The sequence below is a fragment of the Phycomyces blakesleeanus genome (assembly GCF_001638985.1).
Source record: "Phycomyces blakesleeanus NRRL 1555(-) unplaced genomic scaffold PHYBLscaffold_34, whole genome shotgun sequence".
Taxonomy (NCBI): Eukaryota; Fungi; Mucoromycota; class Mucoromycetes; order Mucorales; family Phycomycetaceae; genus Phycomyces; species Phycomyces blakesleeanus.
The window spans coordinates 100,063-125,443 of NW_017265164.1; the positions used below are offsets into that span (position 1 = coordinate 100,063).

The 25,381-nt window shown below is 34.0% G+C and overlaps 5 protein-coding genes across 5 annotated transcripts; all 5 read left to right on the forward strand.

The window, feature by feature from the left end:
* Positions 1–3,821: 3,821 nt before the first annotated feature.
* PHYBLDRAFT_152190 (hypothetical protein) lies at positions 3,822–5,645 on the forward strand (the record flags this gene model as incomplete). Its single annotated transcript, XM_018432864.1, has 1 exon — positions 3,822–5,645. The coding sequence occupies one exon, from the start codon at positions 3,822–3,824 to the stop codon at positions 5,643–5,645; it is 1,824 nt and encodes a 607-aa protein (XP_018284680.1).
* A 2,834-nt stretch (positions 5,646–8,479) lies between these two features.
* On the forward strand, positions 8,480–12,917 carry PHYBLDRAFT_71928 (hypothetical protein; the record flags this gene model as incomplete). Its single annotated transcript, XM_018442564.1, has 5 exons — positions 8,480–10,329; positions 10,611–10,698; positions 10,738–10,761; positions 10,824–10,896; positions 11,173–12,917. The coding sequence occupies 5 exons, from the start codon at positions 8,480–8,482 to the stop codon at positions 12,915–12,917; spliced, it is 3,780 nt and encodes a 1,259-aa protein (XP_018284681.1).
* Positions 12,918–14,381: 1,464 nt separating this feature from the next.
* On the forward strand, positions 14,382–16,944 carry PHYBLDRAFT_137188 (hypothetical protein). The gene is made up of 4 exons (XM_018429843.1): positions 14,382–15,135; positions 15,201–15,535; positions 15,617–16,136; positions 16,227–16,944. Exons 1-4 carry the CDS (start codon positions 14,614–14,616, stop codon positions 16,824–16,826), a joined length of 1,977 nt encoding a protein of 658 aa, XP_018284682.1. The 5' UTR covers positions 14,382–14,613; the 3' UTR covers positions 16,827–16,944.
* Positions 16,945–17,422: 478 nt separating this feature from the next.
* Positions 17,423–19,973, forward strand: PHYBLDRAFT_189222 (hypothetical protein). The gene is made up of 7 exons (XM_018439624.1): positions 17,423–18,037; positions 18,166–18,442; positions 18,561–18,808; positions 18,969–19,075; positions 19,162–19,370; positions 19,458–19,597; positions 19,688–19,973. The coding sequence occupies exons 1-7, from the start codon at positions 17,558–17,560 to the stop codon at positions 19,859–19,861; spliced, it is 1,635 nt and encodes a 544-aa protein (XP_018284683.1). The 5' UTR covers positions 17,423–17,557; the 3' UTR covers positions 19,862–19,973.
* Positions 19,974–22,024: 2,051 nt separating this feature from the next.
* Positions 22,025–24,796, forward strand: PHYBLDRAFT_71925 (hypothetical protein; the record flags this gene model as incomplete). The annotated part of the gene is made up of 2 exons (XM_018442563.1): positions 22,025–24,620; positions 24,711–24,796. The coding sequence occupies 2 exons, from the start codon at positions 22,025–22,027 to the stop codon at positions 24,794–24,796; spliced, it is 2,682 nt and encodes an 893-aa protein (XP_018284684.1).
* Positions 24,797–25,381: the final 585 nt, after the last annotated feature.

The window sequence follows — 25,381 nt, forward strand, 5'->3', positions numbered from 1 at the left end:
ATTATTTAAAGGTATGGAATCAAAACTTATGTATTATATTTTTGGCAAAGATAAAAAATACTTGAGCTATATTATGATGATATCCCAAAAAATGTATAGGGAGGACTTTATCATACCAATATTTTAGTGTAGTAAAGGTGTTCTAGCATAGTTTGAGACAGTATGTATTCAGGAAAAGTATAAAAAGTACCAGAATTTACCAGTATATAGTATGGCTGCCAAACAATCTCTAATCCTGTGCCATTGATAATATATGAGGGGATATCTCACCAGAATATTAAAGCCAAAAGTTTTATACCTGAAAAAACAACAGACACTTGAAAGTGTGAATGCTGCTACTCATGTAAAATAGAAATAATATACAAATTAAAGCTTTGTAAGAATCATCGTATGTCAGTAGCTAATTAAATATATGAGTTGAAGATGACTTAAGGATCAAGACATTATAAATCCTCTTTAATCAAATCACTTTATGTTTTATTTTCATTTTATAAAAGCTATATATTTTTACTGATACGTTTTACATACTCAAGGTTATCAATTAATAGTAGACAAACTAAAATAAAAAAATTAAAGAGATTTTACTCTTGATTTATTAAAACTTATATATATATCATTTCAGATAATATATTTAATCTCCTTGGATTTCCTATTAGTCAACGGTTATTACAGTAACATAAAGAGCATATAAATGAGTAAAAAAATAAAATTAGATGAGAAAAGTCAAAGCAAGTATTAGTTAAGCTATACGAAACGTTCTGTATGATATACTATTAATTGATATCATGCTTAATATGATGAATTGGATCAAATAACACTTATTTATTTCTTACGCGTATTCTAATGCATGTTTAGCAAATGATTTTCTTAATTGTTTTCTGTTCTGAATATTTCACAGAGTTGTTAACTATGTCAAGTCTAATAAAATAAAATAATCAAATTTATTAAAAAAAATAAGAGCATAGTTTTGAATTATTGATAATAGAATATAAAAATACTTTAAAATCATATTGATACAGAATTCACTATCATTTTCATCAAATAAAAGCTTATTTTTTGAAGACGCTTTTGAGCTACTATTATACTAGGATTAAAATTATGATTCATAAATAACAATTACAGTTAGAAATCTTTATTAAATGTATGCAAAGTTATAGATCTACGTTAATTTCGAAATCATAATGGTAATAATAAGGAATACAGTAGTCACTGTCTATACAACAAGTTGCTGTGTTTGCATGTATGTACTGTTATGCTTTATGTTCAGTACTTACACTGGGTTATTCAATTTATTGCTGCTGTTAAGCTTTTTTAGTGTGCCAACATAGTATGTTTTTTGTTTTTACAAAGGGGATATTTTTAAGACTTTGAAAACAGATCAAGGATATTTAATTAATATGCAAAAACTTTACTAGTATATTATACTTTGCTTTTTGTTGATGCTGTGATTTAGTTAACAAATTTGTAGCATTAGTGAGGCTTATAGCTTATTTTTTTTCAAGTTAGCTATTTAACATCGCCATTCTATTCTTTGTTCCAAGCAGCTGGCGCAAGAACTGCTTTCAATACTTGGAGGCAAGAAGCCAGCTCATAATAGTACGAGTCAATAGTTGCTTGACATCCAAATGGTGAAAGGGTTCATCTTTTCTTCGATCAAAAAGCCTCTCTTGAGGTCATAATTTCATCTAAAATATAGTTACAAAACATTCAATGGTTTTCAGACGTAAAATAATACTCCACCTTTTAATTGAGATTTAGAAAAAAATTAATAGATTTAATTAATACAAGTGATCATAAAACAGTAAAGTATATAATTACTGTTTATCAAATACACTTATTATAAGTTTACATAATTCAACATCAATAAAAGTACAGGATTTTGTAAAGAAGTATTTTCTGCTGAAAACTAAAAAAAGATAAGCACGAACAGTCAATAATAGCTGCTTGTTGTCGACCTTTTTCTTTTTTAATTTTTTATTTCAGTAGTTTATGAAAAATTTCATCAAGTCTGGAATTCACATAAAAGACTGATGTAGAGAAACTGTTTTTTATAAAACAAAAATTCTACGAAAAGCAATGCTGATATATATTCATATCCATATTTAGCTTATATACAGCACCATATGTTAAAAAATCTGGGCGTTTACCATGCTTATCTTATTCGCAACTATAGAGTTACATTTATGACTTTTTTGTTCTTTTGAGTAAACGAAAGCTTGGCTGTATGTGGTTTCACCATTCATTCCACATTAATGCAATCGAGGGGAGAGGGATGGAAAATTTCCTGTTCTCTCTCTCTCTCTCTCTCTCCTTCTCTCTGCAGTCGAGGGGTGGGGGGTCATCGCAATATAGCTCTTCATATATGGAGACTTCCCTCAAGTCTGTCTTCTGAATGTATAAATACGCTTTCTGCTGTATGTACAATCTCGTATCTATTTGTAGAAATGGATATATTGTCAGCTTTTCAAAGAAAGAGATAGAGAGTTTATATAGTGATATATTAACTGTAATTATATATTAAGAATAATATAAGCTAAGAATATTTATAATTATGTACAAGAGCTATAATGAAGTTTTTTTTCTTCTGGATATCTGTCTAAATTATGGCACATGGTGGGTTGGTTATGTGATATAAATGTCCAGCTTAATGACGAGAGAATGAATACGGGTAGAAAGACAATTTTATTAAAGTATAAATAAAAGGATAGCTATTTAATTACTGTTTTCATTCCTACAGCTACTTCACTACTTTCTAGTTCACTGTAATAAGAGATACAAGAAACGTTAGTAAATGGAACTCATTTTGTCACTATAATCTTATCTTAGGATAGAACCGAGGCAGCCATAATTGTAATAGTTATCTCCTACAATTAAGATCTGCTCCTCAAGCTCAAAAAATTAATAAGAGTAATTAATGATAAGATCAGGCCGTTTATTTAAAGTAATAAGCTAAGATTAATATTTTTTGCCTTTTATTTATATCAAAAGGTTCAAGATATGCGGATAGTATGTTTTCCAATGATAAATACAAAGTGTTTGTATTCTTCTTACTACTTATATATATGATACGATATGCTATGGTGCATGTGATGAAGTGGCACAAACAGCTAGTAAAAAAAAGAGAGTATATATTGATCTCCTTTAATAACTCCTCGGCCCAAATATTGGAATATGGTAGCTTGCTTTCTTGAGAAAGGTAAAAAGAAAAAGAAAAGTGATATATAAGGACGGTCTTTATTGATTTCATCTTTTTATGCTTATATAGATATTCACGTTTTCCCAAGGACATGTCTTGACCAATTTATTTACATAATTAATACAAAAAAAAAGACTTGGGAAGATATGATATGATTGGGTCAGTCGGAAATGTGAAGAGACGTGCGTGTTATATATATATATATTAATAAGGACAGCAAAATTTATTCTTATAAAATGTCGGATATAATAAGTGTAAAAAGTAAATCATTGGCTGATAGGGATAAGGCTGCTGTTAAACAGCTCGGATCTGAATTCATTTTTGAAAAAATAGACAAAAGGCTGTACACATTAATTAATTACTTTGAGGAGGACAATATTTCCGAATATATGCTTTTAAGAAGACATGAAATTGAACTGTGAACAACATTTGAAATATAATATATAATTAGATTTTAATTGAAGTGTGTAAAAAAAAATGGTGACCAATACTCAGAGTCTACAGGTTACACTTTAAATGACCTTATTGTTTCATGTCGAAAATCAAAAAGGTATAAAAAAACAATTGAATTTTTTTTATTTTCTTTCTCTTTCTTTCTTTTGTCTTTGATTAATTCTATGCTACAATGGCTACAGATTTGTCAGAAAAACTCCTCACATATCTGGCAACACACGTCAAAAAGAAAGACCGACTTAACTGCTCCCTAGTCTGTAAACAATGGACAGAACCATTTTTAAACGCTTATTGGGCTAAAGTTGAGATTGGGAACTGGAATATAGAGAAAATATTCGACGAATTCGGTCCTAAAGAAGTCTATCAAAAAAATGCGTATCGAGTATGGGCGTTGGATATCAAATTATATAAGCATAGCTTTAAGCATATTCAACTGTTACAGCAAACATATTCCAGAATAAAGTATCTATCCTGGCGTGTAGATTTAGAAAAATTAGCTGGAGGCAAAATTGACTGGAGTATTTGGGGGACATTGTCTCATTTGGAACTATCTTTTACGGGTGTACAACTTGCACCGGAAACTACCTTTGAAGAATTCTCGGCTTTGTCTTGTCTTGTTCACTTTACGATTAGGCAAGAGCTTGATCCAAAAGTCAACATTCATATCTCCCTAACCAACATTGAATCCCTTCATCTCTATCTGCCACGTCTGGAATATATCAACATTGACTTTTTACTTCAACTGATACCCGAAAAAGAAATGGAAACAATAAGAAACGTCGAACCGGCACACAATATTACAACTATGGAATTTGTTTCTGATACTCTCAGCACATTGTGGATATTTTACTTGGCACACAAATATCCCAATATAGTTGGCTTAAATTTAAGAGCACCTAAAAATCTACGGGATGACGATCAAATACCTTGCGATGACCAGAAATACCAGAGTCAACTTCGAATACTATTATCCCTCAAACAATTCTTTCCTTGTCTACAAAAAACATCCACATACATCAATAATACCAATCTCTGGTTAATTAAATTATTTTATGACGCTCTTCGACATTTCGACGTAAAGATAAATTATATACATATTGATTTTGAGGACGAGACACCAGAAGCAAATGATATAAACAGGTGGATCAGTTATTTTTCTGAATCAGTGAATGTTTTGTATCTCGAACAGATTGATCAATTAGATAAAAAAAGGAAACTACTTGTATATTGCCACAAGTTAACTGTATTGAACATATATTTGGGTGGTTATATTGATATCGGAAATATTCTGGATTATTGTCCAGTCTTACAATCACTGAATATATCCTCCTCAGATATTCATTCCCCTGAGTATCCACAGCCTACACACTTACCGCACTCGTTACAAACTTTGGAAATTCAAGATACGAAGATCAGTCAGCATACTTTTAAATACATATCGTTCCGTTGTAGACAGCTGAAATATATGAAATTGTATCATATCAATTTTCATTATTCTGGCAGTGATGAAACCGGGCAGTTACTTGTGGACATGCCTTTTTCACAACTAAAAACGCTAAAAGCATACAGTAACACTAATCATTCTGACGATTCTGATATATATGATTATATCCCTGTTAAACATATTGTCATTGAGCAAATTGAAAATGTTGATTCCAATCTATTGAGCCAAAATAATCAAGGACAGGCACCGCAATCAAACTGGTACCATTTGTGTGCTGACAGAACAAACAGAAAAGGCAGAAATTTGGCATGGGAACTTGGAAGGCGTGACATTGAATTTGCCCAGAGATACTACAAAGACTTTCAACGAAGAAGAAGACGAGAAAAGATACGAAAGGACTTAAACGAAGTTTTGTATGGTTATAAACCTAAAAGGTTTTGGAAAAGGGATCTTCAGGGCGGTGTCTTGAAACTTCGGTTCAAATCTGTTAAAGACTATTTTCTTGAAGAAAAAAATGAATATAGAAATATTTTTCGTCCAAAATCAGATTAAGCCCTCTTGATTTGTATAATTATTCAATAAATAATATCTTGTAATAAAGTATACTTTATAAGGATAACAGATACATGTAGGGACAGTTAGGCCTTCTCTTGATTTTGAAATATATCTCACAAATCCACTGATGTTTGATCACTATAACTTATAGTTACATATCGTAAATTGATGTGGCCCTTTGACTTACTAGATAACTCATTTATTACTTACAATTTATCTTTCTCTTTCCCATTTACAACCATCTATACTATAACTCTTATAAATCAACAAGCATACTTTCGGTACGGCTGTTATACCATTATCTCTTATCATAAATTAACATATCTTGTAGTTAGCTTTTATTTTACATCAATAAAGTTTATTTTCATAACACTAGCTCAAGATATTTAAAAAGTCTTAAAGGTTCATGGCTAGTAGCAAATTGGACCTTAGTCCTCAAGCATACATTCTTAGTTTTTAACCAATACTATCTGAATTAAATGTTTTTCTTTATTAAATTGGAATAGAGAGCTACTTGAACGAATTCCCAAGTTTGTAATCAATTTACATAAATTGATCCAATATGTTGCGTCGGTCAAGGGTCCACAATACAGTTTTATGACACATCCGTTTTTTTTTAAAAAAAAAATGCATCTATCATTATATGTATATTCAACTACATATCCTTCTGCTGCAAAAAAAAAACTTAAAATTATACGACTAAAAGATATTAAGTTTATGTATTCTTGCTGACAGGAAATCGAACAACTGATTATTGACGTCTTTACTAGAATTAGAGATATTTATCACTTGAAATATTAAGGTAGAGGGATCTCAATACATCAGTTATTACTTGGCCGAACAAATGAAGAACTTTGATGTTAGCTCATTGAACCAAGACAACCGGAAACAATCAAATTCAATGAAGTTTGTATCACACATGCGTAGCTAAAGCAAACATGGTGTAATGAACCATAAATAGAGATTTCTAATTAGGGTGATGATTGTAGAAACCACTTTAACAGCCCAATACCCGAATCAATAAAATGGATAGTTATCCATTGCTGCTACTGTCTCATTACTCTAAATTTTCTGGTCTCTTTTCTCTATCTATTAAGCAAATCAAGAAAACCAAGTTAAAAATATACGTTTTCTTGATTTGATATTCTTTTTGGTTATTAGAGAAAAAAACAATATTCGTTCTACAGCTACTACTTGAGATTGGTAAGCCACAAATTAAAGGTGTACATTGTTTCATGCCAAAAAAAAAGTTTAAAATAAAAACTATAATATAATTGATTAAAGTTATCAAATAAAATCCTTTCTTTCGTTCTTTCTCCATCTCCGTTTGTAATAATGACATCAGAATTAGCGTACGGAATTCCCGTGTGTGTTACGATCCATGTCAAAAAAAAAGATAACCGAACCACCAGTATCCCTTGTCTGCAAACAATAGCCAGAGCCTCTTCTGGGTGCCTAATGGTATTAACCTAGACGTTAATGGGAAAAGTACAAGACAGAATTTGCAATAGGATCCAGAGGAATAATGCCTATCGCATCAATACTCATTATGTATATGAATTGAATATCGAATATCTACTATTACACAAAATTGAGTACCTTTTAAAGTTGCCACTACTATCAAGACTACCAAAACAAATCAATTCATAGAAGTAATTGATTGGACTTTCAATGGAAGCTATTGTCACATCTGAGAACATTCTTTTTTTTTGTACAGAAATACAGTTCTAGTGGAACACATCTTCAGAAAAAAAAAACATTGTATGACTATCTTGACTTGTCTTACTCATTTTGTCTTAGGAATAATGTCGATGTGCAAGAGTAGTAGAAATAAACCAAATATTTTATGGTTTGATATTAAAAGGATTTCGCTTATATATATATATATATACTTGCATGGGCTGGAATATATGTTCGGTAATATTATGCTTGAAGAACTATCAAAATACGATGTAGATAAAATGAGAAATATTAGATCAAGCACACAGTATTACAAAAGACAGACACTCTATTAAAGATTATAATAATGCTTTATAGATGTTTTATTTTACTATCACTTATCCAAACATATTCAGTCTTGAGTTTGACAGAGGTGATAAAAGGGATTCTGGAAGACCTACTGACATACGATCAACAAGAATACCTTAGTGATGCCAAACTACTATTAACGCATGATCAATTGTAATTATAAAAAGAAATCAGGCACATTCACAGAATATTATGATGGATAATCATTTTCTATATTTCACAACACTCTTTACAAAGATTGGAATTAAAGAGTGCCAAAACCGGTATACGTATATTCAGATACCTATTTTTTTTTGTCTTTACATTGCAGGCAGCTTTTATTAAAGGGATTATATCACATTGGCTTGAATAATTTGATCCCAAAGACAATAGATAGCTGCCTCTTGACACGTCTTTGTTACGATTTGACACGCTCATATCTTACCATATGAAATTAAACTACTGCAATTTTCAATTTGTATCCATAGAGATATATATATATGTATGGTCCAAAGTTAAATATGTTGAATTCTAGATCTTGAAGGCTTGTTACGTATCTGTGTGTGTGGCTGTTTCATGATATAAAGGGTAAAAATCTAAACCTTAAATTCTCTAAATCTTTAGATCTTTAAGTTCAAAATCTCATGATGTATTCACTAGTATTGTTATTTCTACAGAAAAGTTCCTTTAGTGTATTGTAAATTGTCAAAATTATTGGCCAAATTGACTATGACTGGCAGAAAAAAAGTAAGAATACATTTGATTATCGTTGCCCCCCCTCTCTCTCCCTTTCTTTCTCTTTCTCCATTTCGTTCTCTATTACAATGGTGCCAAGCCTTCCGTACGAAATTCTTCACCGCATTGCAATTAATTTCAAAGGAAGCAACATACTCAAATACGCCTTAGTTTGTAAACAGTGGAAGGAGCCATTTCTGCACGTACTTTGGTACTCTCAGAGAGTTGATAAAAGCTCTGTGAATAATATATGTGACAAATCATACCAAGGGTACATCTACCTCAGGAATGCACATCGTATACGGGAGCTGCGTATGGAAGATCCAGAATTAGACGACGTGAATTATATATCAGCAATACAGCAAATTTACTACAACATAAATCGACTTGATTATTTGGAAACCTACCAAAAAGGCAGACTATATCAATTAATCGATTGGAATCGTTGGACGTCCTTATCGCATCTGAAAATGAGACTTTTTCGCAGAACCTCGATTGTATTGAAAGATTTTTTTACGAGTCTGACTGTATTGACAAGCCTTACGACCTTGTCACTAAAGGCAAACGTAGTAAAAAGTAGCGATAAAATACGTTTGACAGTTTCGTGGCTGGATATTGAGTCACTTCACCTTAATTTACCACTGCTGACAGACCTAGAAGTTGATTATACCCTTGAGCCAATATCAGATGACGAATTGGATAAAATACGATGTCTTACCCCTGCAAAATCTGTTAAAGCTATATCCTATAATCATAAATATATCGACGCTCTCTGGGTATTGTATTTTGCACTCAAATATCCAGATATATCCAAGCTTGCGTTCACTCCCAGTTCTTTGCGTAAACAGCTAAATACAACAGCGTATGATCAGAAACGCCATCTAGATGACATCAAATTACTATCAACGCTTGACCAATTTTTCCCTCATCTAAAAACGATCACCACACCCATTGCTAGTCACAATGGATGGCCGATGTCCATATTCTACGACACTCTTCAAAAGTCTGGAATAAACACAAAACGCTTAGAGGTTTACATCAACGCATCTCATTTAAATTCGCAGGACGGCTTTAATGCGTGCTTGAAACCTATATCAGAATCGCTTGAGATTTTATGGCAGACTGCATCCTATTCTACGTCTGGTAAGAACTTTACAGACGAATTCGCTTTATACCCCAATCTAGTTGAATTGTATATGGGCATCGACTGGCAGATGGATATAGACATTATTCTGGATAATTGCCCAATATTACGATCACTATATTTAAGAAAGTTCTGTATAAACCAATCCAAAAAAACGCAACAGAGCTCCAACCATAGTCGCAACCATGGCCAGCACCCTTTACAAAAACTACAGATGACTTCTACCAAAATAAGTATCGATGCATTCAAATATCTTTTTATCCGTTGTAAAAAACTGTCTCTCGTGAAATTAGATGAAGTTGGTTTTACTGAATCCAATTTTGAGGAAACCGGACAAGTGCTTCTTGACATGTGGTCTTTTCAATTGGACACACTGATACTTTATAATATTAAGATAGGAGCCGATGTTATCAAATATTATGTAATTGAACAATTGGATACCACTCCTGCCAGTGGTACTGCTACTGATGGCCGTGAGCTTGATACAGACTGTCAGGAGCAACCGATTCGTTCAAACTGGTATCATGTATGCTTGGACGAGAATAACTCGAAAAGAATAGTTTCCTGGGAGCTTGGGGTACCCGACATTGAATACTTTCAGGAATATTACAGAGACTTTAAGCGCAGGAAGATGGAAGACGAAAAGACCGAAGAAAAGGGTGATAAGTTCAATAACTATGTACCAAAAAGATCCTGGAAGAAAAATCTTGGAGAAGGTTCCTTGGTATTTCGTATGAGATCTATCAATAGCTATTTTCTTTACGACAAAAAATATAGGGTATTTAAACGTATAAGCTTTGATTAAAAGAAAAACATTATATATATACATAATCTCTTCCATTGCTGAAGAATATCCATAATCATCATTTTTTTTATTTTAACTTGTTACTTTATATGTATAGTAAAGTAAAGTAAGAAGTAGAGTAACGACTACATATGTCTTAAAGAACAATATGTTTTTAAAAAGCTTTTGAATAAATATTATCGCACAACCATGATTTTATTTTCATTTCTACTAATAATTGTTTTTTTTTGTAATAAATTTGAGAATATGAATTTTGAATAGACTGGTTTAGGCAACAAAAGTACCGAGAGCATCTATTAAAGTATGTAAGAGAAAAGTGGTGTGTCCCAATAACATATCTCAGAATAAGGATGAATATGGTAAATGATAGAGCTAAATAATATTACTATTATCTTTAGAGGGTTCTCAAGTGCATGCTAACATTTAGGACTTTGACGTATGGTTGAGAAAACACTTGTTTTTATTGTGTAGGACAAAAAAAATGAAGTATGTTACGCAGAATGAGAAAGTCAATAAAGTCATTTTTCGTAACATGATAGAAAGTGAGTTGTTCCGAGGTAATTATAGGGGATCTGTAAGCCACAATCTAAGGGCGTATAATGTTTCATGTCCAGAGTCAAAAAGTATAAAAAAAAATACTTGGCCTATGACTACTAGATAGTCTCGCTATCTCTCTATCTCAATTTTAATGAATTCAAAATTACTACCCAATATCTTCTCATATATTGCAACATATACCAGTAAGAAAGACCGACGTAGCTGTGCACTGGTGTGCAAAGAGTGGACAGAGCCATTCCTAAATGTCTATTTGTGCAGGATTTATGTGTATAAAGAAAGCTTCACTACAATCCTCGACACACTTCATATTAAAGAAATCTATCAGAAGAATTTCAATCGTGTGTGGGCGCTGAGTATTGAAAAGCCAGAACATGATCCCAAAAAATATATTCCAGTATTACAACAAAACTTTTCTAGGATAAGATACCTTCTCTATAATGAAAACAATGAAAGAAGCCATATAGTTTCAGAAACAATTGATTGGAGTCTTTGGAAGTCATTGACACATCTCGAGATACGCTTAAAGAGTGGACTATTTTTATTTGAAGAAATTTTTAAAAGACTATCGATCTTTCCAGGCCTTATTTCTTTTGTAATTCGCCCAGTAGCCTCTTACGAAAACTGTGGTCCTTTGTTTTTGTGGACATGCTTTGAGCTACTTCACCAGTCCTTACCAAAGTTGGAGCATCTTGAACTATACTATGCTCTTGCGCCAGTACCAGAATACGATTTTGAAGTAATGAAAAATGTTATCCAAGCATCGAATATGACGAAGATCTCATTTAATATGAATTACCTTGATACTTTTTGGATATTTTACTTTGCACGCAAGTATCCAAACTTACTATATTTTTATGACATAAAAAATTGTCCTGACCAAGCATCAAAAGACATCTTTTACGACAAGCAACAGTATCAAGACCAGCTAAAATTACTGTCAACGGTTGATGAATTCTTTCCTTTGCTGAAGAAAGCGAAAACAGATTACACTACTTTCAATGGGTGGCCATTTTCTATATTTTACCAGACTCTTCATCACTTTGGATCTAAATTGGAACACATTGAACATACAACATCTAGAAGAGCTTACGAGCTGTCATATTCCGACGATTGTATCAAACCAATAACTAATCGGTTAAAGTATATGACCATTTCGGGTGATCACTTTCCAAGAGTCAGACGATACCAATCCCTTTCTAGTTTTTATCCGAGACTCGGTTACTTGTGCATAAAAGATGCGTTTGTCGATTTTGAAAATATCTTTGAAAATTGCCATGTATTAAGATCATTACGCCTATATAAATGCCGTGTTTGGTCATTTACTAATGAGGATTATACTTACACGCCATATTCGCAAGACCCGCCACATCCATTGCAAAACCTAGAGATTATATCTACAGAGGTCACCCCTAACTTGGTTAAATACATTTCATTCCGTTGTCAGCAGCTCAAGTTCCTGTTTTTGACAAATTTTTTGTATGATTATCGGCCTGGAAAAAACATTGCTCATAATATGTTCGAGATGCCTTTTACACAACTAGAGACATTAATTGTTTGCCATAAAATAGAAGGAGATAATATTGTAAAGTTTTGTGGGATTGAGCAAATGGAGAATTCTGATATAAGTTTACTAAGTCTATATCAAGGCAACGAAGAAGAATCATCTCGATCAAACTGGTACCATTTGTGCTTGGACAAAACAAACCGAAAGCCAAGGTTTATTCAGTGGGAGCTCGGTAGACGTGATGTTGAGTTTGCTAAGAGATATTATTGTAAACGCCTAAAGGGCAAAAGGATGAAACAAAAGATACGGAAAGACATGAAGATATATGGCAGCTATTACGATGGTATGGGATATATAGCAAGACGATTTTGGAAGAAAGATCTGGAGCACGGTATCTTTTTATTTCGTTTAAAATCTGTTCAAAGACATTTTCTAGATTTTAAGGATGGTGCTCTTTTAAGAAAAATAAGAAGAGGTGATGTGATTAAGGAGCAGTCCTATAGTTACTGGAGATAAACCAGCTCTCTGATTATCGTCTTACCATTTCCTATCATTTATATTATCATAATCTTTATACAATAAACAACAGCCTTCTTTCTACTCAAATATTTCTTGTTGCTATACAGTGTTATTAGTCAGAATCTGCAAACATTTTATTAGGGTAACCTTGACAATACGTTTTATGATATACACCAAAGTTTTCCTTTTGTTGTAGAATAATAGCTAGTGGTTTTTACACGATTATATAATGGGGCTTAGCTGCATGTATTAAAAATGAATTAAAAAGGCATTATCAAAGTACGATAGCTTCAATACTATGTATGTATGTGTGTTTGTAACCAATTGGGTTTCTTGGTGTAAAAGAAGATATAAAAGTAGAAACCATATAATTTACTCGACTGATTTTGTTTCAAAATAAACTTTATTATATATGTATATATCCTGTTTTGATTACGATCCAGAAATAGAGAGGAATATAGCGTACGTATGCGTGCGTGCGTGCGTGCGTGCGTGCGTGCATGCGTGCATGCGTGCATGCGTGGGATTTTTATTTTTATTTTTATACATGTTTGCTGAGCCAACTCTGTTCCTCTTGACTGTATCCCTAACTTGGTATTATATATATATAGTCACAGTTTACAGACTACAGCCAGACTTTATCCCTTGGACTTATAGCCATGTATTTAAATAATACAGTAATAGTTTTGCTCAGAAAATAGAAAAGTTCGCCATTGTTTCCCTTATAAAAGGACTACAAAAAATCAAACGTGTGGCAAAAGGGTTCCTGTAGTTGATTATTCTCCTTTAGAGCTTGATCATAAAACCAGAAATTGATTTGGTTATGGTAATATTAATGACACGTCTATACGTATTTATGTCTATCCTTTGTTGCAATTTTTTTTTTAAAAACCCGTGGGTTCCACAGGCCTTTCTTTTATACTTTTATACTTGTACAAACCCATACATATAAATAAATAATTAAGTAAGGAAAACATAGGCTTTCTAGCATTTTGTCTTTTATTGCCACGTGGATTATTCTCTATATCTTTTTTAGACCTTTAATACAACCAAGACGCTTTTATATAGTATTTTTTTATATACCTGAAATAGTCTTCCTCTACTACTACTACTTCTTTATCAATTGAAACCAAACGAATACATGGATAAATTTTAAGAAAAAAATCTCTCTGTTAAATATAATGTAATATAATAATTTGTATATCTCTCTATATATATAATATATACCTAAACCATGCAAAAATGATTAATTAATATACATATCCATGCTGTATTATAATTTGAATTACAATATTAGCATTTGTCAATATATACAAAACGTGCAAGTAGTTTTTCCGGGTCCGAAAATTAGCTTACCTTTAGCCGTAAAGCATAAATAAAATATAAAACAAAAAAAGTAACCTGCCAACCAAAAACCTTTCTTTTACTTTCTCTCTTTCTCCGACCTCATTTCCATTCTCCCCCCCCCTCCTTTATTATCCCTAGACTTTTTTTCACCACCAAACGTTCTTTAATTATTTATTTATTTATTTTCATATCATATCATACCATTTAATATCCTTTCATCTCATACTACATTATACTCGACTCAATTCAATTCAATTCAATTCAATTTAATTAATATATTTGAAAACAAAAAAGAAATTTCTTTACTCTCAAACACAAAACAGACAAACAGACAGCCAAATAAATTATGCCAATATTAGCAATGGATTCCAAACCAGCAAAACCTGAACATAATCTCGGTGGCAACAAAAAGACTCATGTCAAGCCCTCATTACGCTCCATTGCCCGCATCGGCTCTTCTTTTACGAATCTCGTCAACCTGGCCGAGACCGAAAAGTCAAGCTTAGAAAGCCTTAAAGAAGAAGACGTCAAGAAAAAGGAGATGTTTGACTCGATTGTCCAGGTCCGGCGTGCGTTTGACCTCTTTCTTGACTCCCGTATCTCGGAAGCCGAAACCATCCTGACCCCACACTGCGAAACTTCGATGTACCATTCGCTCGGATACGGATTCATCCTGTTTCTCAAGTGCATGATGACCTTTGAAAAGGACGATATCAACACCACTCTCCAGGTCCTCAAGAAAACCATTAATCTGGCCAGTCGAGAACGCAAAAAGGATGCCGGCTGGTTGGATAACATCACCACATGGGTCAAGGCAAATGGAGGACTAGAGTACACAAAGTCATTGACCTGTACTCAACGCCACGCCGTAAGTCCCCACAAAGAATATATATAAATGTGAATAAAAGCATGACATTAAAAAAATTATATTAGGAGCTGGTCTATGCAGAGGCATACCTCTTGAAAGCTCTGTTGGGAATTGTCTATGACGAGAGCATGGTATCGTTTTTGCGGGAGGGATTAAACATCAGGTCAAGTTACAACACCTACTGCACTTTAGAAAAGTACGTCTTGTTTGTCCAGCAAGAGGCGGCCAAGGGAAAAGACGTTTCGGCTGGTTACGAGCTCGATGACCATTTTACGTCTGGGGTTGCACTGGGCGTCGGCTGTTTCAACCTGATTTTGTCAATGATGCCTCCATCGGTTGTCAAGCTGGCCGAGTTTGTTGGCTTTTCATTCAACCGTGCGCACGGTATGGCCATGCTAGAGTCTATCGGAGGCTGGGATACCTATCGAGAAACCAAGAACGAGAGTGGTAGCTACAGTGGTAGCTTACCCGAGCGACAGAGTTCAGACGAAGGATTACGACGCCAGCTGTGCGATATGGTGATAATTTTGTACCACATCGTGCTCTCGCGGATGATGCCCCTCGAAAATGTGGACGTCAATCTGGCCGAGCGTGTGTTGGCCTACAATCTCGAGATCTACCCAAATGCGGTCTTCTTTCTGTATTTCAATGGCCGGCTGCTGATGAGCAAGCAGAGACTGGAGGATGCCAAGGTGCAGTACCACAAGGCAATCGACATCCAAAAGGACTGGAGACAGTTGCAGCACATGTGTTATTGGGAGCTTGGTGTGATTGCGTTTATTCAGCAAGACTGGAGTGTGGCACACAAGATGTTTGATATCCTTTCCAAAGAGAGCAACTGGTCCAAGGCAGCCTACAGCTACCTCAAGGCAGTTGCGTTTTATATGCTGACCGAAGAGGAGAACAAAAAGGATTCTAAAGGTCTAGGAGATGTCAAGAAGTTGATGAAGAAGGTTGATGGTGAAAGAAAGAAGATTGCTGGAAAATCAATTCCCATGGAGGTAAATAATCTAATCAACAACAGATAGAGAAGATTTTTTTTTTGATTGAGTGTGATATGTTTCAATATTGAAAAAAAAATTGTATGATAGAAATTCGTGTCACGCAAATCACGAAAATTCGGTTTGCAGAATAAGCTTGTGCTGCCAGACCTGGAGATCCTTCATGCCTTTTCAGCATTTGATTTTATGCCGATAGAATTGCTCAAGATCGATCTTAAAAGGACACAAGATGCGCTGGACAAGCTCGAGACTTCGGAGCAATACTATCATGATGATCTGTGCCTGGTGTATTACCTCCGTGCCGTGATCTTGCGTAACATTGACCAACGACTGGAATCTGACGTATCAAATGAGGGCGAGAATGAAAGGGTTCGGGTTAGAGCCGACCATGCCAGATCGATCAAGACCGTGTTCGAGAATGCCGAGAAGGTCAAGCTGGACCACTATGTTTATTACTTTGCACATTATGAAAAGGCGCAGATGCTGATGGAGGAGAACTCGTTAAAGGAGGCCGAGGCTGAGATCCAGGTTGTCTTGAAAGCCAATGACAAGGGACAGTATGGAGTTGGAAGTGGACAGCATGCAAAGAGCAAGTATAGTTTGGCCAATGCTCTTGGATTCAAGTGTCACAACTGCCTATCAAAGATCCAGGCGCTGGCGTCAGAACAGGAAAAGGGGCAGGGGAAATAAGATTATTATTTTTTGGCTATTTGTAATTCAAAAGAAAGAAACAAAAAGAAATAGTGTATATATAAACCAAACAAACAGATAAATAAATAAAAATATATATTTGTATATATTTATACATAGATCTATTAACAAAAATGGTTGATACAAATTTCTTTATGAGTGCGTTTGTGAAGTCTTGATAACAATATTACCTATTGAAGCAATTGGTATTCAAACCATAATTTATGCATATAAATTATATATATATAATTTACTTTTTTGAAACACTTGGTTTCAAAATAAGTCGATATTGCTATTCTCTCATTTAGAGAGATTAAAAATAAGATCATTATATATAGAAAATTGTACTCATTAGTAAGTAACTTGGACATCAAAATTATCTTGATCAAAAAATAATAATAATAATAATAATAATAATAATAATACTAACGATCAGTCTTTAACCTCAACCCCCCTCTTTTTTTTTTGCTTTCTATTTCTTCCTTCTCAACTCACCCCCCGACCCCTATGTATATATATATATATTGGGTAATCAAAATACCTATAAATAATCCCCTATTTTACTATTTTACTAATATTTCAACTTTGATTTTTATCTTCCTTTCTTCCTTTACCCCTCTTTCTCTTTCTCTTTCTCTTTACATACTTCTTTACATCTTTACATACGTCTTTACACTTCATTATATATATTCATATAATCGGTTTCTATAGAAATATTAATAATAATAATAATGTTACTATTTGATCCAAAAGATTTCCCGGATACTTTTGAACTATTACGCCAATACTTCCAGCTCTGTTCACGTCAACCTCGCCGATTGGTGTCCATTCTCTTTTTGACAGTGACCCTTTGCTTCTTTTACTTTATTGTGCTTGGATACGATGACAGGATCGAATTTGATATGCGGCCTGCTGAAATGGCTGTAGAAATCAAGGCCATCCAAGATTTCCCCATTTGGCCTCTTCAACTTGAAGACGAAGCCATCAGAGACCGATCTAGTGCCTACAAGCCAACCATGTTTACCGCCAAATCGCCTTCCTTTGCCTCATTTGCTTCTCTTGTCTTGTTTAAGCCAGTCACGGCAGTCATATACCGAGTATCCGACAACGACGAAGGAATCCAACAGGTCGTCAAGCACCTGTCTAAATATCCCTTTTTTAAAGAAATCTTGATATTCAATCAAATCGAATCCCGTCCACTGGTGGTTGAGGTAAAGTCAAAATGAATTATACTATAACAAACCATACCAGAATATTGTGTTTACTAATTGGCTTCTTTTTGGTTACATATGATTGTTATATCACTTGATATAATATAATATAATATAATATAATATAGGATTTTGGCGGCGAGATGTCCGAGGATGTATCGATAGAGATTTATGATTCAAGAGACGATATTCAGACAATGGGGCGTTTCACAACATGCTCAATGGCAAGCCACGAAACATGCTATACGCAAGACGATGTGTGGCTGAATATATATTTGGATACCTTGTACACTCTTTCCCTCAAATCACCGGAGTTGGTTTACGCCAGCGCAAGGCCGACTGAGTACCTTGATGCACTTGGGTGGCGCTTCGGAAATATAGGAAATAATACTAATAATAATATAGGTAAATATATCTATATATATACCTTTTAATAATAACTTTTTTCTTGTAAATGTTAGCGGCGATTTACAAGAATATGTATGTGTCTTATTTACTTTTTATGTTTTTTTTTCTATTCAAGATTCTTCATTACATACTGGATATGTTGACCTTCGATACGGCGCATTCATTCCACGCCACAAAGCACAGACCTTTTTGACTCAGCTGGCTGAACAAGGAATCACAAAAGCTCAGTTACGGCAGGCAGATATGTATTTTAGTCTCTGGACTAACCAATATCCATGGATACTTTCCAATTCATTGGTTTCTCTTGAACAAGAAGATAAGCTGAATCCTATAATTCGGTCACCGAGTCTCTATGAAAATATGGTAACCAATATTGTTTCCCCCTTTTTTTTTTCTGTATTAATTAATTAATTGAAATTAGTTTGTGATTATTAATATAAATATTAAAAAGGGAAAACAATGAGGCCTTATATATATCTTTCTCTCTAATCTGTTTGTTTTAATTTTTGTTATATATAATCAGTATGATGCTATGGATAAGCTGGGACAATCCTTGGCAGAAAACATAACCCAAAAAGATCATTTTAACCGTTTAGATGGTATCATTCCATTGGAATCTCGTCAAGAAAGGTAAGAAATTGATTAGTAGAATAACATTTATCCATTCAATTCAATTCAATTCAATATATTTAATATATTTATTATACTATATTTAGAGCTTCTTGTGTAAATGATAAATGCCTATTTATCACAAACATCGACCCATTTCCAGAACCGGGTACATTTGTTCCAGCTACAGATCTTGACTCAGGGATCGAATCATTGCAATCGCGTAAATCTACAGGTCTGCACCATGAATGGGTTTATCAGTCCTATCAAAAGGCAGTAGATCAGGATCCAAGAACCTGTTGGAACACCTTTAAAAGTAAAATACATATAGATGTACAAACTTTTTTTTTCTTTAATTAATTTATTAATCAATCAATTAATGAATTAATATCTCTGTATATAGTACCAAAGGCAAATGATTACTTTGGATTGACAATGGTAGGATCAATTGAAGCAAAACGACTGGTATTATATGGCCGAAGAGATATCCGTCATGCAGCATCGATGTTTAATGTTACTGTAGAATCAGTAGAAAACAATTGGGTAACTATACATAATCTGGACATCGTTAGAAAAGGTCAAATGAAATATAATTAACATCTATTTATTTATTTATTTATTTATTTAAAAAAGGTGACTTGTAAACTTTGGACATTACCGGATGCTCAAGTAGTACGTCAACGTGTACCTCTGGGTATCGATTGTTCGGGAGTAAAAGAATTCAAAACCATCAGGATCCACTTTGTAGAAGATCAGAAAGAACCCTTTGATGTGTGTGGAATTGGATTGGACAATTTTAATGTCTAATGCTTTCTCTAATTGCTTATTGTTACTATCCTTTTCTTTTTTTCTTATATAATATATGTATATATATTTTCTACATTGTCGGCCATTAAAATAAATCTCTGTTATACAGAAGAAAAGAAGAAAAAAAAAGCTCAAAATTCTGGAAACTTGTCTCCGTTTGAACAAACTAAAAATACTTTTTCATCCCCCCCTACATATATAAGAAAATCAATCATACGAGCACGACCTTTCTATTTAACCTGACTAAATTGATTGTGACTATCTGTCCGGGACCCGATGTCTCTTTAATCCATCAGGGCAAAAAAATGGCGTGTCCTGAGAAAATATAATCTATTCAATTAATGAACCGTTTGTGCCCTAAATTTAAATCTACTTGACCAGTTATGCAGAAGGACATGAGTTGGTGTCATTAAACTGGGGAGCAAGCAAGATGGGCACAACTTGTGGTCCGGTAGAATCCAAATGTTATCTCTCTATAATTAGTGTCGATCGATATTGCAACCAACTTTTACAAGTTCTATTTATTTACATACCTTGGTAATTCAATGGTTTCATGGTTATATTCTCTTTTTATTTCATATGTACCTCTCTTCTATATTGGTACTACAAAAGCGAGTGAAATATAAAGTTGCCATAAATCATTGTACACTTGTGAAGACGCAACTTTCAACTTCCAAACACCCAACATTACCATTTGAATTCATGCAAAGCACAATAAAATATCATCAGAAAAATGAAAGCTTTTCCGGGGATCAATTTTAGTCAAATAGATCCGTTGTTTTATCTTTTTCCCATCATGTCAAAAATAAAAAAAAATTAACTTATCAACATGTAAATTATTCCTTTGCATGCAATTTTTTTTGGTCGTTTTTCTTACAGTAGCGTATACAAGTACGCTTGACCGATACTTCTCTCATGGCAACATCAGTGTTAGATTTTGCCGCATCTTGGGCCTGAATTACTTGCATCGTTTCGTTGTCTTCCAAGGGCAAGTTGAGCTAAACAATGTGTGTAAGATTTCAATGTTACACTACAAAACTGCTTCTTGTCATTAATATAATTCATCGGCTCAGGTTTTCCGTAGCCTCTTTTCGTACAACCTCAGACTTTGTTCTTTCTGTTGGACTTATTCATTCTTCCACAAAAGCCGAATCTTACTTTCCAAAGAGAGGGTATACGTGTATATAATATTGGGAGGCTACTATGAAAGCGATTAATGTAATTAATGGTACCTCTATAAAACAAGCACAGAATAAAGATGAATAAAGCACAACAATACGATTTATGAAAGAAGTTAGAATGAATTGTGTATGTGTAAGAGAGGGCCGGTTCTTATTTGACTTGACTTGATATACATGTTAATAAAAATGACTGGACCAGCCTATGACTTTTGCGACAGAACATTGCTTCCAGCTTGAATGATGTCTTGTACCACATAATTAACAGACATCCTTTCTCATATGACCCTTGTTAAACTACACATAAGAAAACATACCCACTCAGTATTTTTCTTTATGGACTTATAACTTTTGATGAGATAGGTTCTTGACAGCTCTTATTTTATCTCTCTTTGGAAGACTTGTTTTTATTGTGTAGTTTGTATGGCTATAACTTGTATATTTTGACAGGCTTCTACAAAAAATAGTAGTGGTTGCTTAAAGTATAAAAAACAAAAATGACTGGTCTTTACTCCTCAATCCCAAAAAGAAAAGAGAAGAAAAAGATAAAATTAATGGTAAGATTGTGTAATCTAAAATGATGAGCACAAAAAAAAACAGTTGAAAATACAGGACTATTCTTGGGTTTTCTAATAGCAATAATTATAATATAAATGAATGCAGTTGATATTTCAAATGGTTGAGAGAAATAATAAGATTAAAGTCTTTAAGAAAATACCAGCTGAGGTATAGGAGGAAGTACCAGCTGTCAATACAATTTTCTTGGTTTAGTATCATGCTAACCTCTTTTGCTAGCATTACTGTTAGAATCTGTGTTTCGCGGTTATTATTCGGGATCCGTATAGTCTAATTTGAAGGCGTACAGAGTATAACGTTTCATGTCAAAAGTCCGAAAGGTTATAAAGTTCTTGATTAATGGTTATTTTACGATATCACCTCTCTCTCTCTCTCTCTCTCTCTCTCTCTCTCTCTCTCTCTCTCTACAATGGAGACAAAAATCTCATATAGTGCTCCCCCTTTACCTAATGTAACATCTACCACTGTAAAGGCAGAGTTATTGCAAGGTGGCTCTTACCGCTTTCTTACGCGTCAAGACCTCCCTAATTTGGAAACAGAACTTTCATCTAGTGATCTCTCTTCATCTGATTTACCATCTACCCCAGCGAGGAGTCTACCGCAACGTCAGAATACCCTTTCAAATCCTAATCGAAGAGTTGTTAATTTGAAAAAGCTACAAACATCTAATGATCCCTCTTCATCTGATTTACCATCTACCCCAGCGAGGAGTCTACCACAACGTCGGAATACCTTTTCAAATCCTAGTCGAGAATTCTATCGCGTGTCAGTGAAATTCCCTTCTAATTATCCCTCTTCGTCTGCTTCTCTATGGGACTATATGGTGGAATCAGAACTCCCATATAGTGGTCTCAATTCGGCTGACTTTGTACATGGCTCTAAGATAGAATCGGATATCCGATCTAGTCATCTCCCTTTCTCTGCTTCTCTGAATATGCCTACAATAGCAGCAAGTCTTCCAGCCAATATTCTCTCATATATAGCAACACATCTCAATAAGACAGACCAACGTGCCTGTGTACTTGTCTCCAAACGTTGGTCTGAGCCATTTCTGGACGCTTATTGGGGTAAACTCACAATCGACGGCAAAGGATTAGATACCATGTTCAACGAACACAACCTTAGAGAAGCCTATCAAAAAAGAGCGCATCGGACATGGGCACTACACATTGATAATGTAGACATTGATCTCGAAAAATATATCCCTGAACTACAGAAAAATTACCCCGAGATAAAATATCTTTCATGCAACAGTACATTTCTACTAAGCGGAAATATACCAAAGATAAGCGGTTTGAGTTGCTGGAGCTCATTGTCACACCTAGAAATGACTTTGACCCGTAAATACAGTAAACTAAAAGAAATTTTACCAAAATTGTCGGTACTGTCTTGTCTCGTTTGTCTTACAATCAAAGAATGTTGTCCTTCACGGGAACATTCTTTTTCATACAACGACTTTGAATCAATTCATGACCATTTACCACGGCTGGACTATATCGATATTACTTGTACTCTTAAAAGAATACCAGAAAACGACGCAATACTAAGTCTACTAAGGCTAATTGAGCCGGCAATCACTGTTACAAAGATAAAATATAACAGTTCGGACGTTGATACGCTTTGGATGTTTTACTTTGCACTCAAGTATCCAAATTTACATAGACTTGATATCGGAGAATCAGCTAGCAACAAAGGAATAAAAGTAAATCAAAATCTCTATGAGAACAATAAATATGAGAATCAACTTAAAATACTGTCAACATTGGATCGATTCTTTCCTTGTCTGAAAAGAGCAGAGACACCAATAACATCTCTCGCTGGCTGGCCTTTTATTATATTCTACGAAACTCTGCACAAGTTTAGCGTAAAACTAGAACACGGCTCGTTTTTTCTCGACCACCTCAACAGCAACAAAAACAATATTGACGATAATATTCTTAAATACATCAAGCCTGTCGCGGAATCATTAAAAGTTTTGAAGATACATACTTTCGCTCCAATTAGACTTCATTTCGACAAATATATGCTTGACTTGGATTTTAGAGCACTAGTCGAGTTAAACATCAGCTTTGTCAAGTGTGTTGAAATAGAATGTTTATTTGACTGTTTCCCAGTCTTAGAAACATTGCGCGTAGACATATCTTTTGTTACTCTCACCAGCAACACATATGATACACAAATACCACACCCGTTAAAAAAACTGGAAATCACGAATTCGGTTGCCAGTATAAACATCTTCAGCTACATATCCTCCCGTTGTAGACAACTTAGATTCATGAGCTTGGAAGACATCAAGTTTAAAGAATCTCATCTTGATACAAACGGAATTATATTGATATCTATGCCTTTATCACGCTTGGATACATTAATCGCTTTTAACTTGGGAAATGAACCTGATTATGTCAAACACTATTCAATCACACAAACAAAGTCTACAAATGTTGATCCAATAAATCAAGGTGACCAGGAAAAAACTTTGGAAAGAAGATGGTATCATACGTGCTTTGACAAAACAAACAGAAAGCCAAGAGTTTTAGCATGGGAGCTTGGAAAAAGGGACATCGAATTCGCCGAGAGATATTATAAAGACTTTCAACGTAGAAGATCGAGTGAAGGGGGGCGAGTCGACATGGAACAATACGATGGCTTTGTACTAAGACGATTCTGGAAAAGAGACTTTCAACATGGTGCCGTATCATTTCGGTTTGATTCCGTTAAAAACTACTTTCTTGTACGAGCAACCAAGATAGAAAGTAAAGGGAAGCCAACAAAACATTCCAACTCAACCATAAAAACAAACATAGTACTGCCTGATATACAACTTAGTAGGGAAGCTTCAAAAACTACATTACGGAATACCAGCTGGTCGAATAATTCCGATATCATGAGCCTGTTAGTACGTGAGACAAATTGTCTGGCAGGCACTTTAAGAAAAATTTCACAAACATCTATAAACAGTATAAGATCCTCGATATACTCTATTTCCTTAACAAATGTTTACTCTTGTAAAAAAAGAGTGTACCGTTCACTCGATGGACAATTTAAACAAATTAAATAATTTAAACTCATAATTATATGTGTCGTATCTAACACAGCCGTGATGACTCCCTTTATTGCTACATATTGTGATATATGGTCTATGATCCGCAATTTTGTTTTGAAAAATATAGTTTTTCAATAATTTCTTCAGGGTACCTCTTCTTCTTTTTTTCTTCAAGGTAATTTTTCTGTTGCTTACTTCCAGCCCATATTCCACCTTGAATAAGCTTGGTGTGATATATAGAAAGCTACATTTAGAGGAAGAGAAAGGCTTCATTATCTACAGAAAAAGATTATCCAATAGAGAGAGTTATCTTTTTTTTTCGAATAATTGTTGAACAGTAAACAAAAAACATCAAATTATTTTTGGTGGGGAAGCTTTGGAAGGTATGACATTGGATTTTATAATAAAATACATAACAAATTATAATTAATATTTTGTAATTTAAATTGCACCATGTTCCTTCTAATAACCAACAGTAATACTTTCAAGAGCATGTCTATAAATGTAGTACATCAAAAAAAATAAGAGATAGTGAAGCCAAATTTTCTGAAAAGTGAAAAAATGAGCTACAACAATAGCTAATAAATGAAGTTGCCGCAATTTGATAAGAATTGAAATGAAAGTAAATTGTGGGACAATTCTTAGAAAGCTTATAATCTTCGTGCCAGTTACATCAAGACATTCTAGCAACAAGTCATACATTCACTGAACTATTCGTACAGC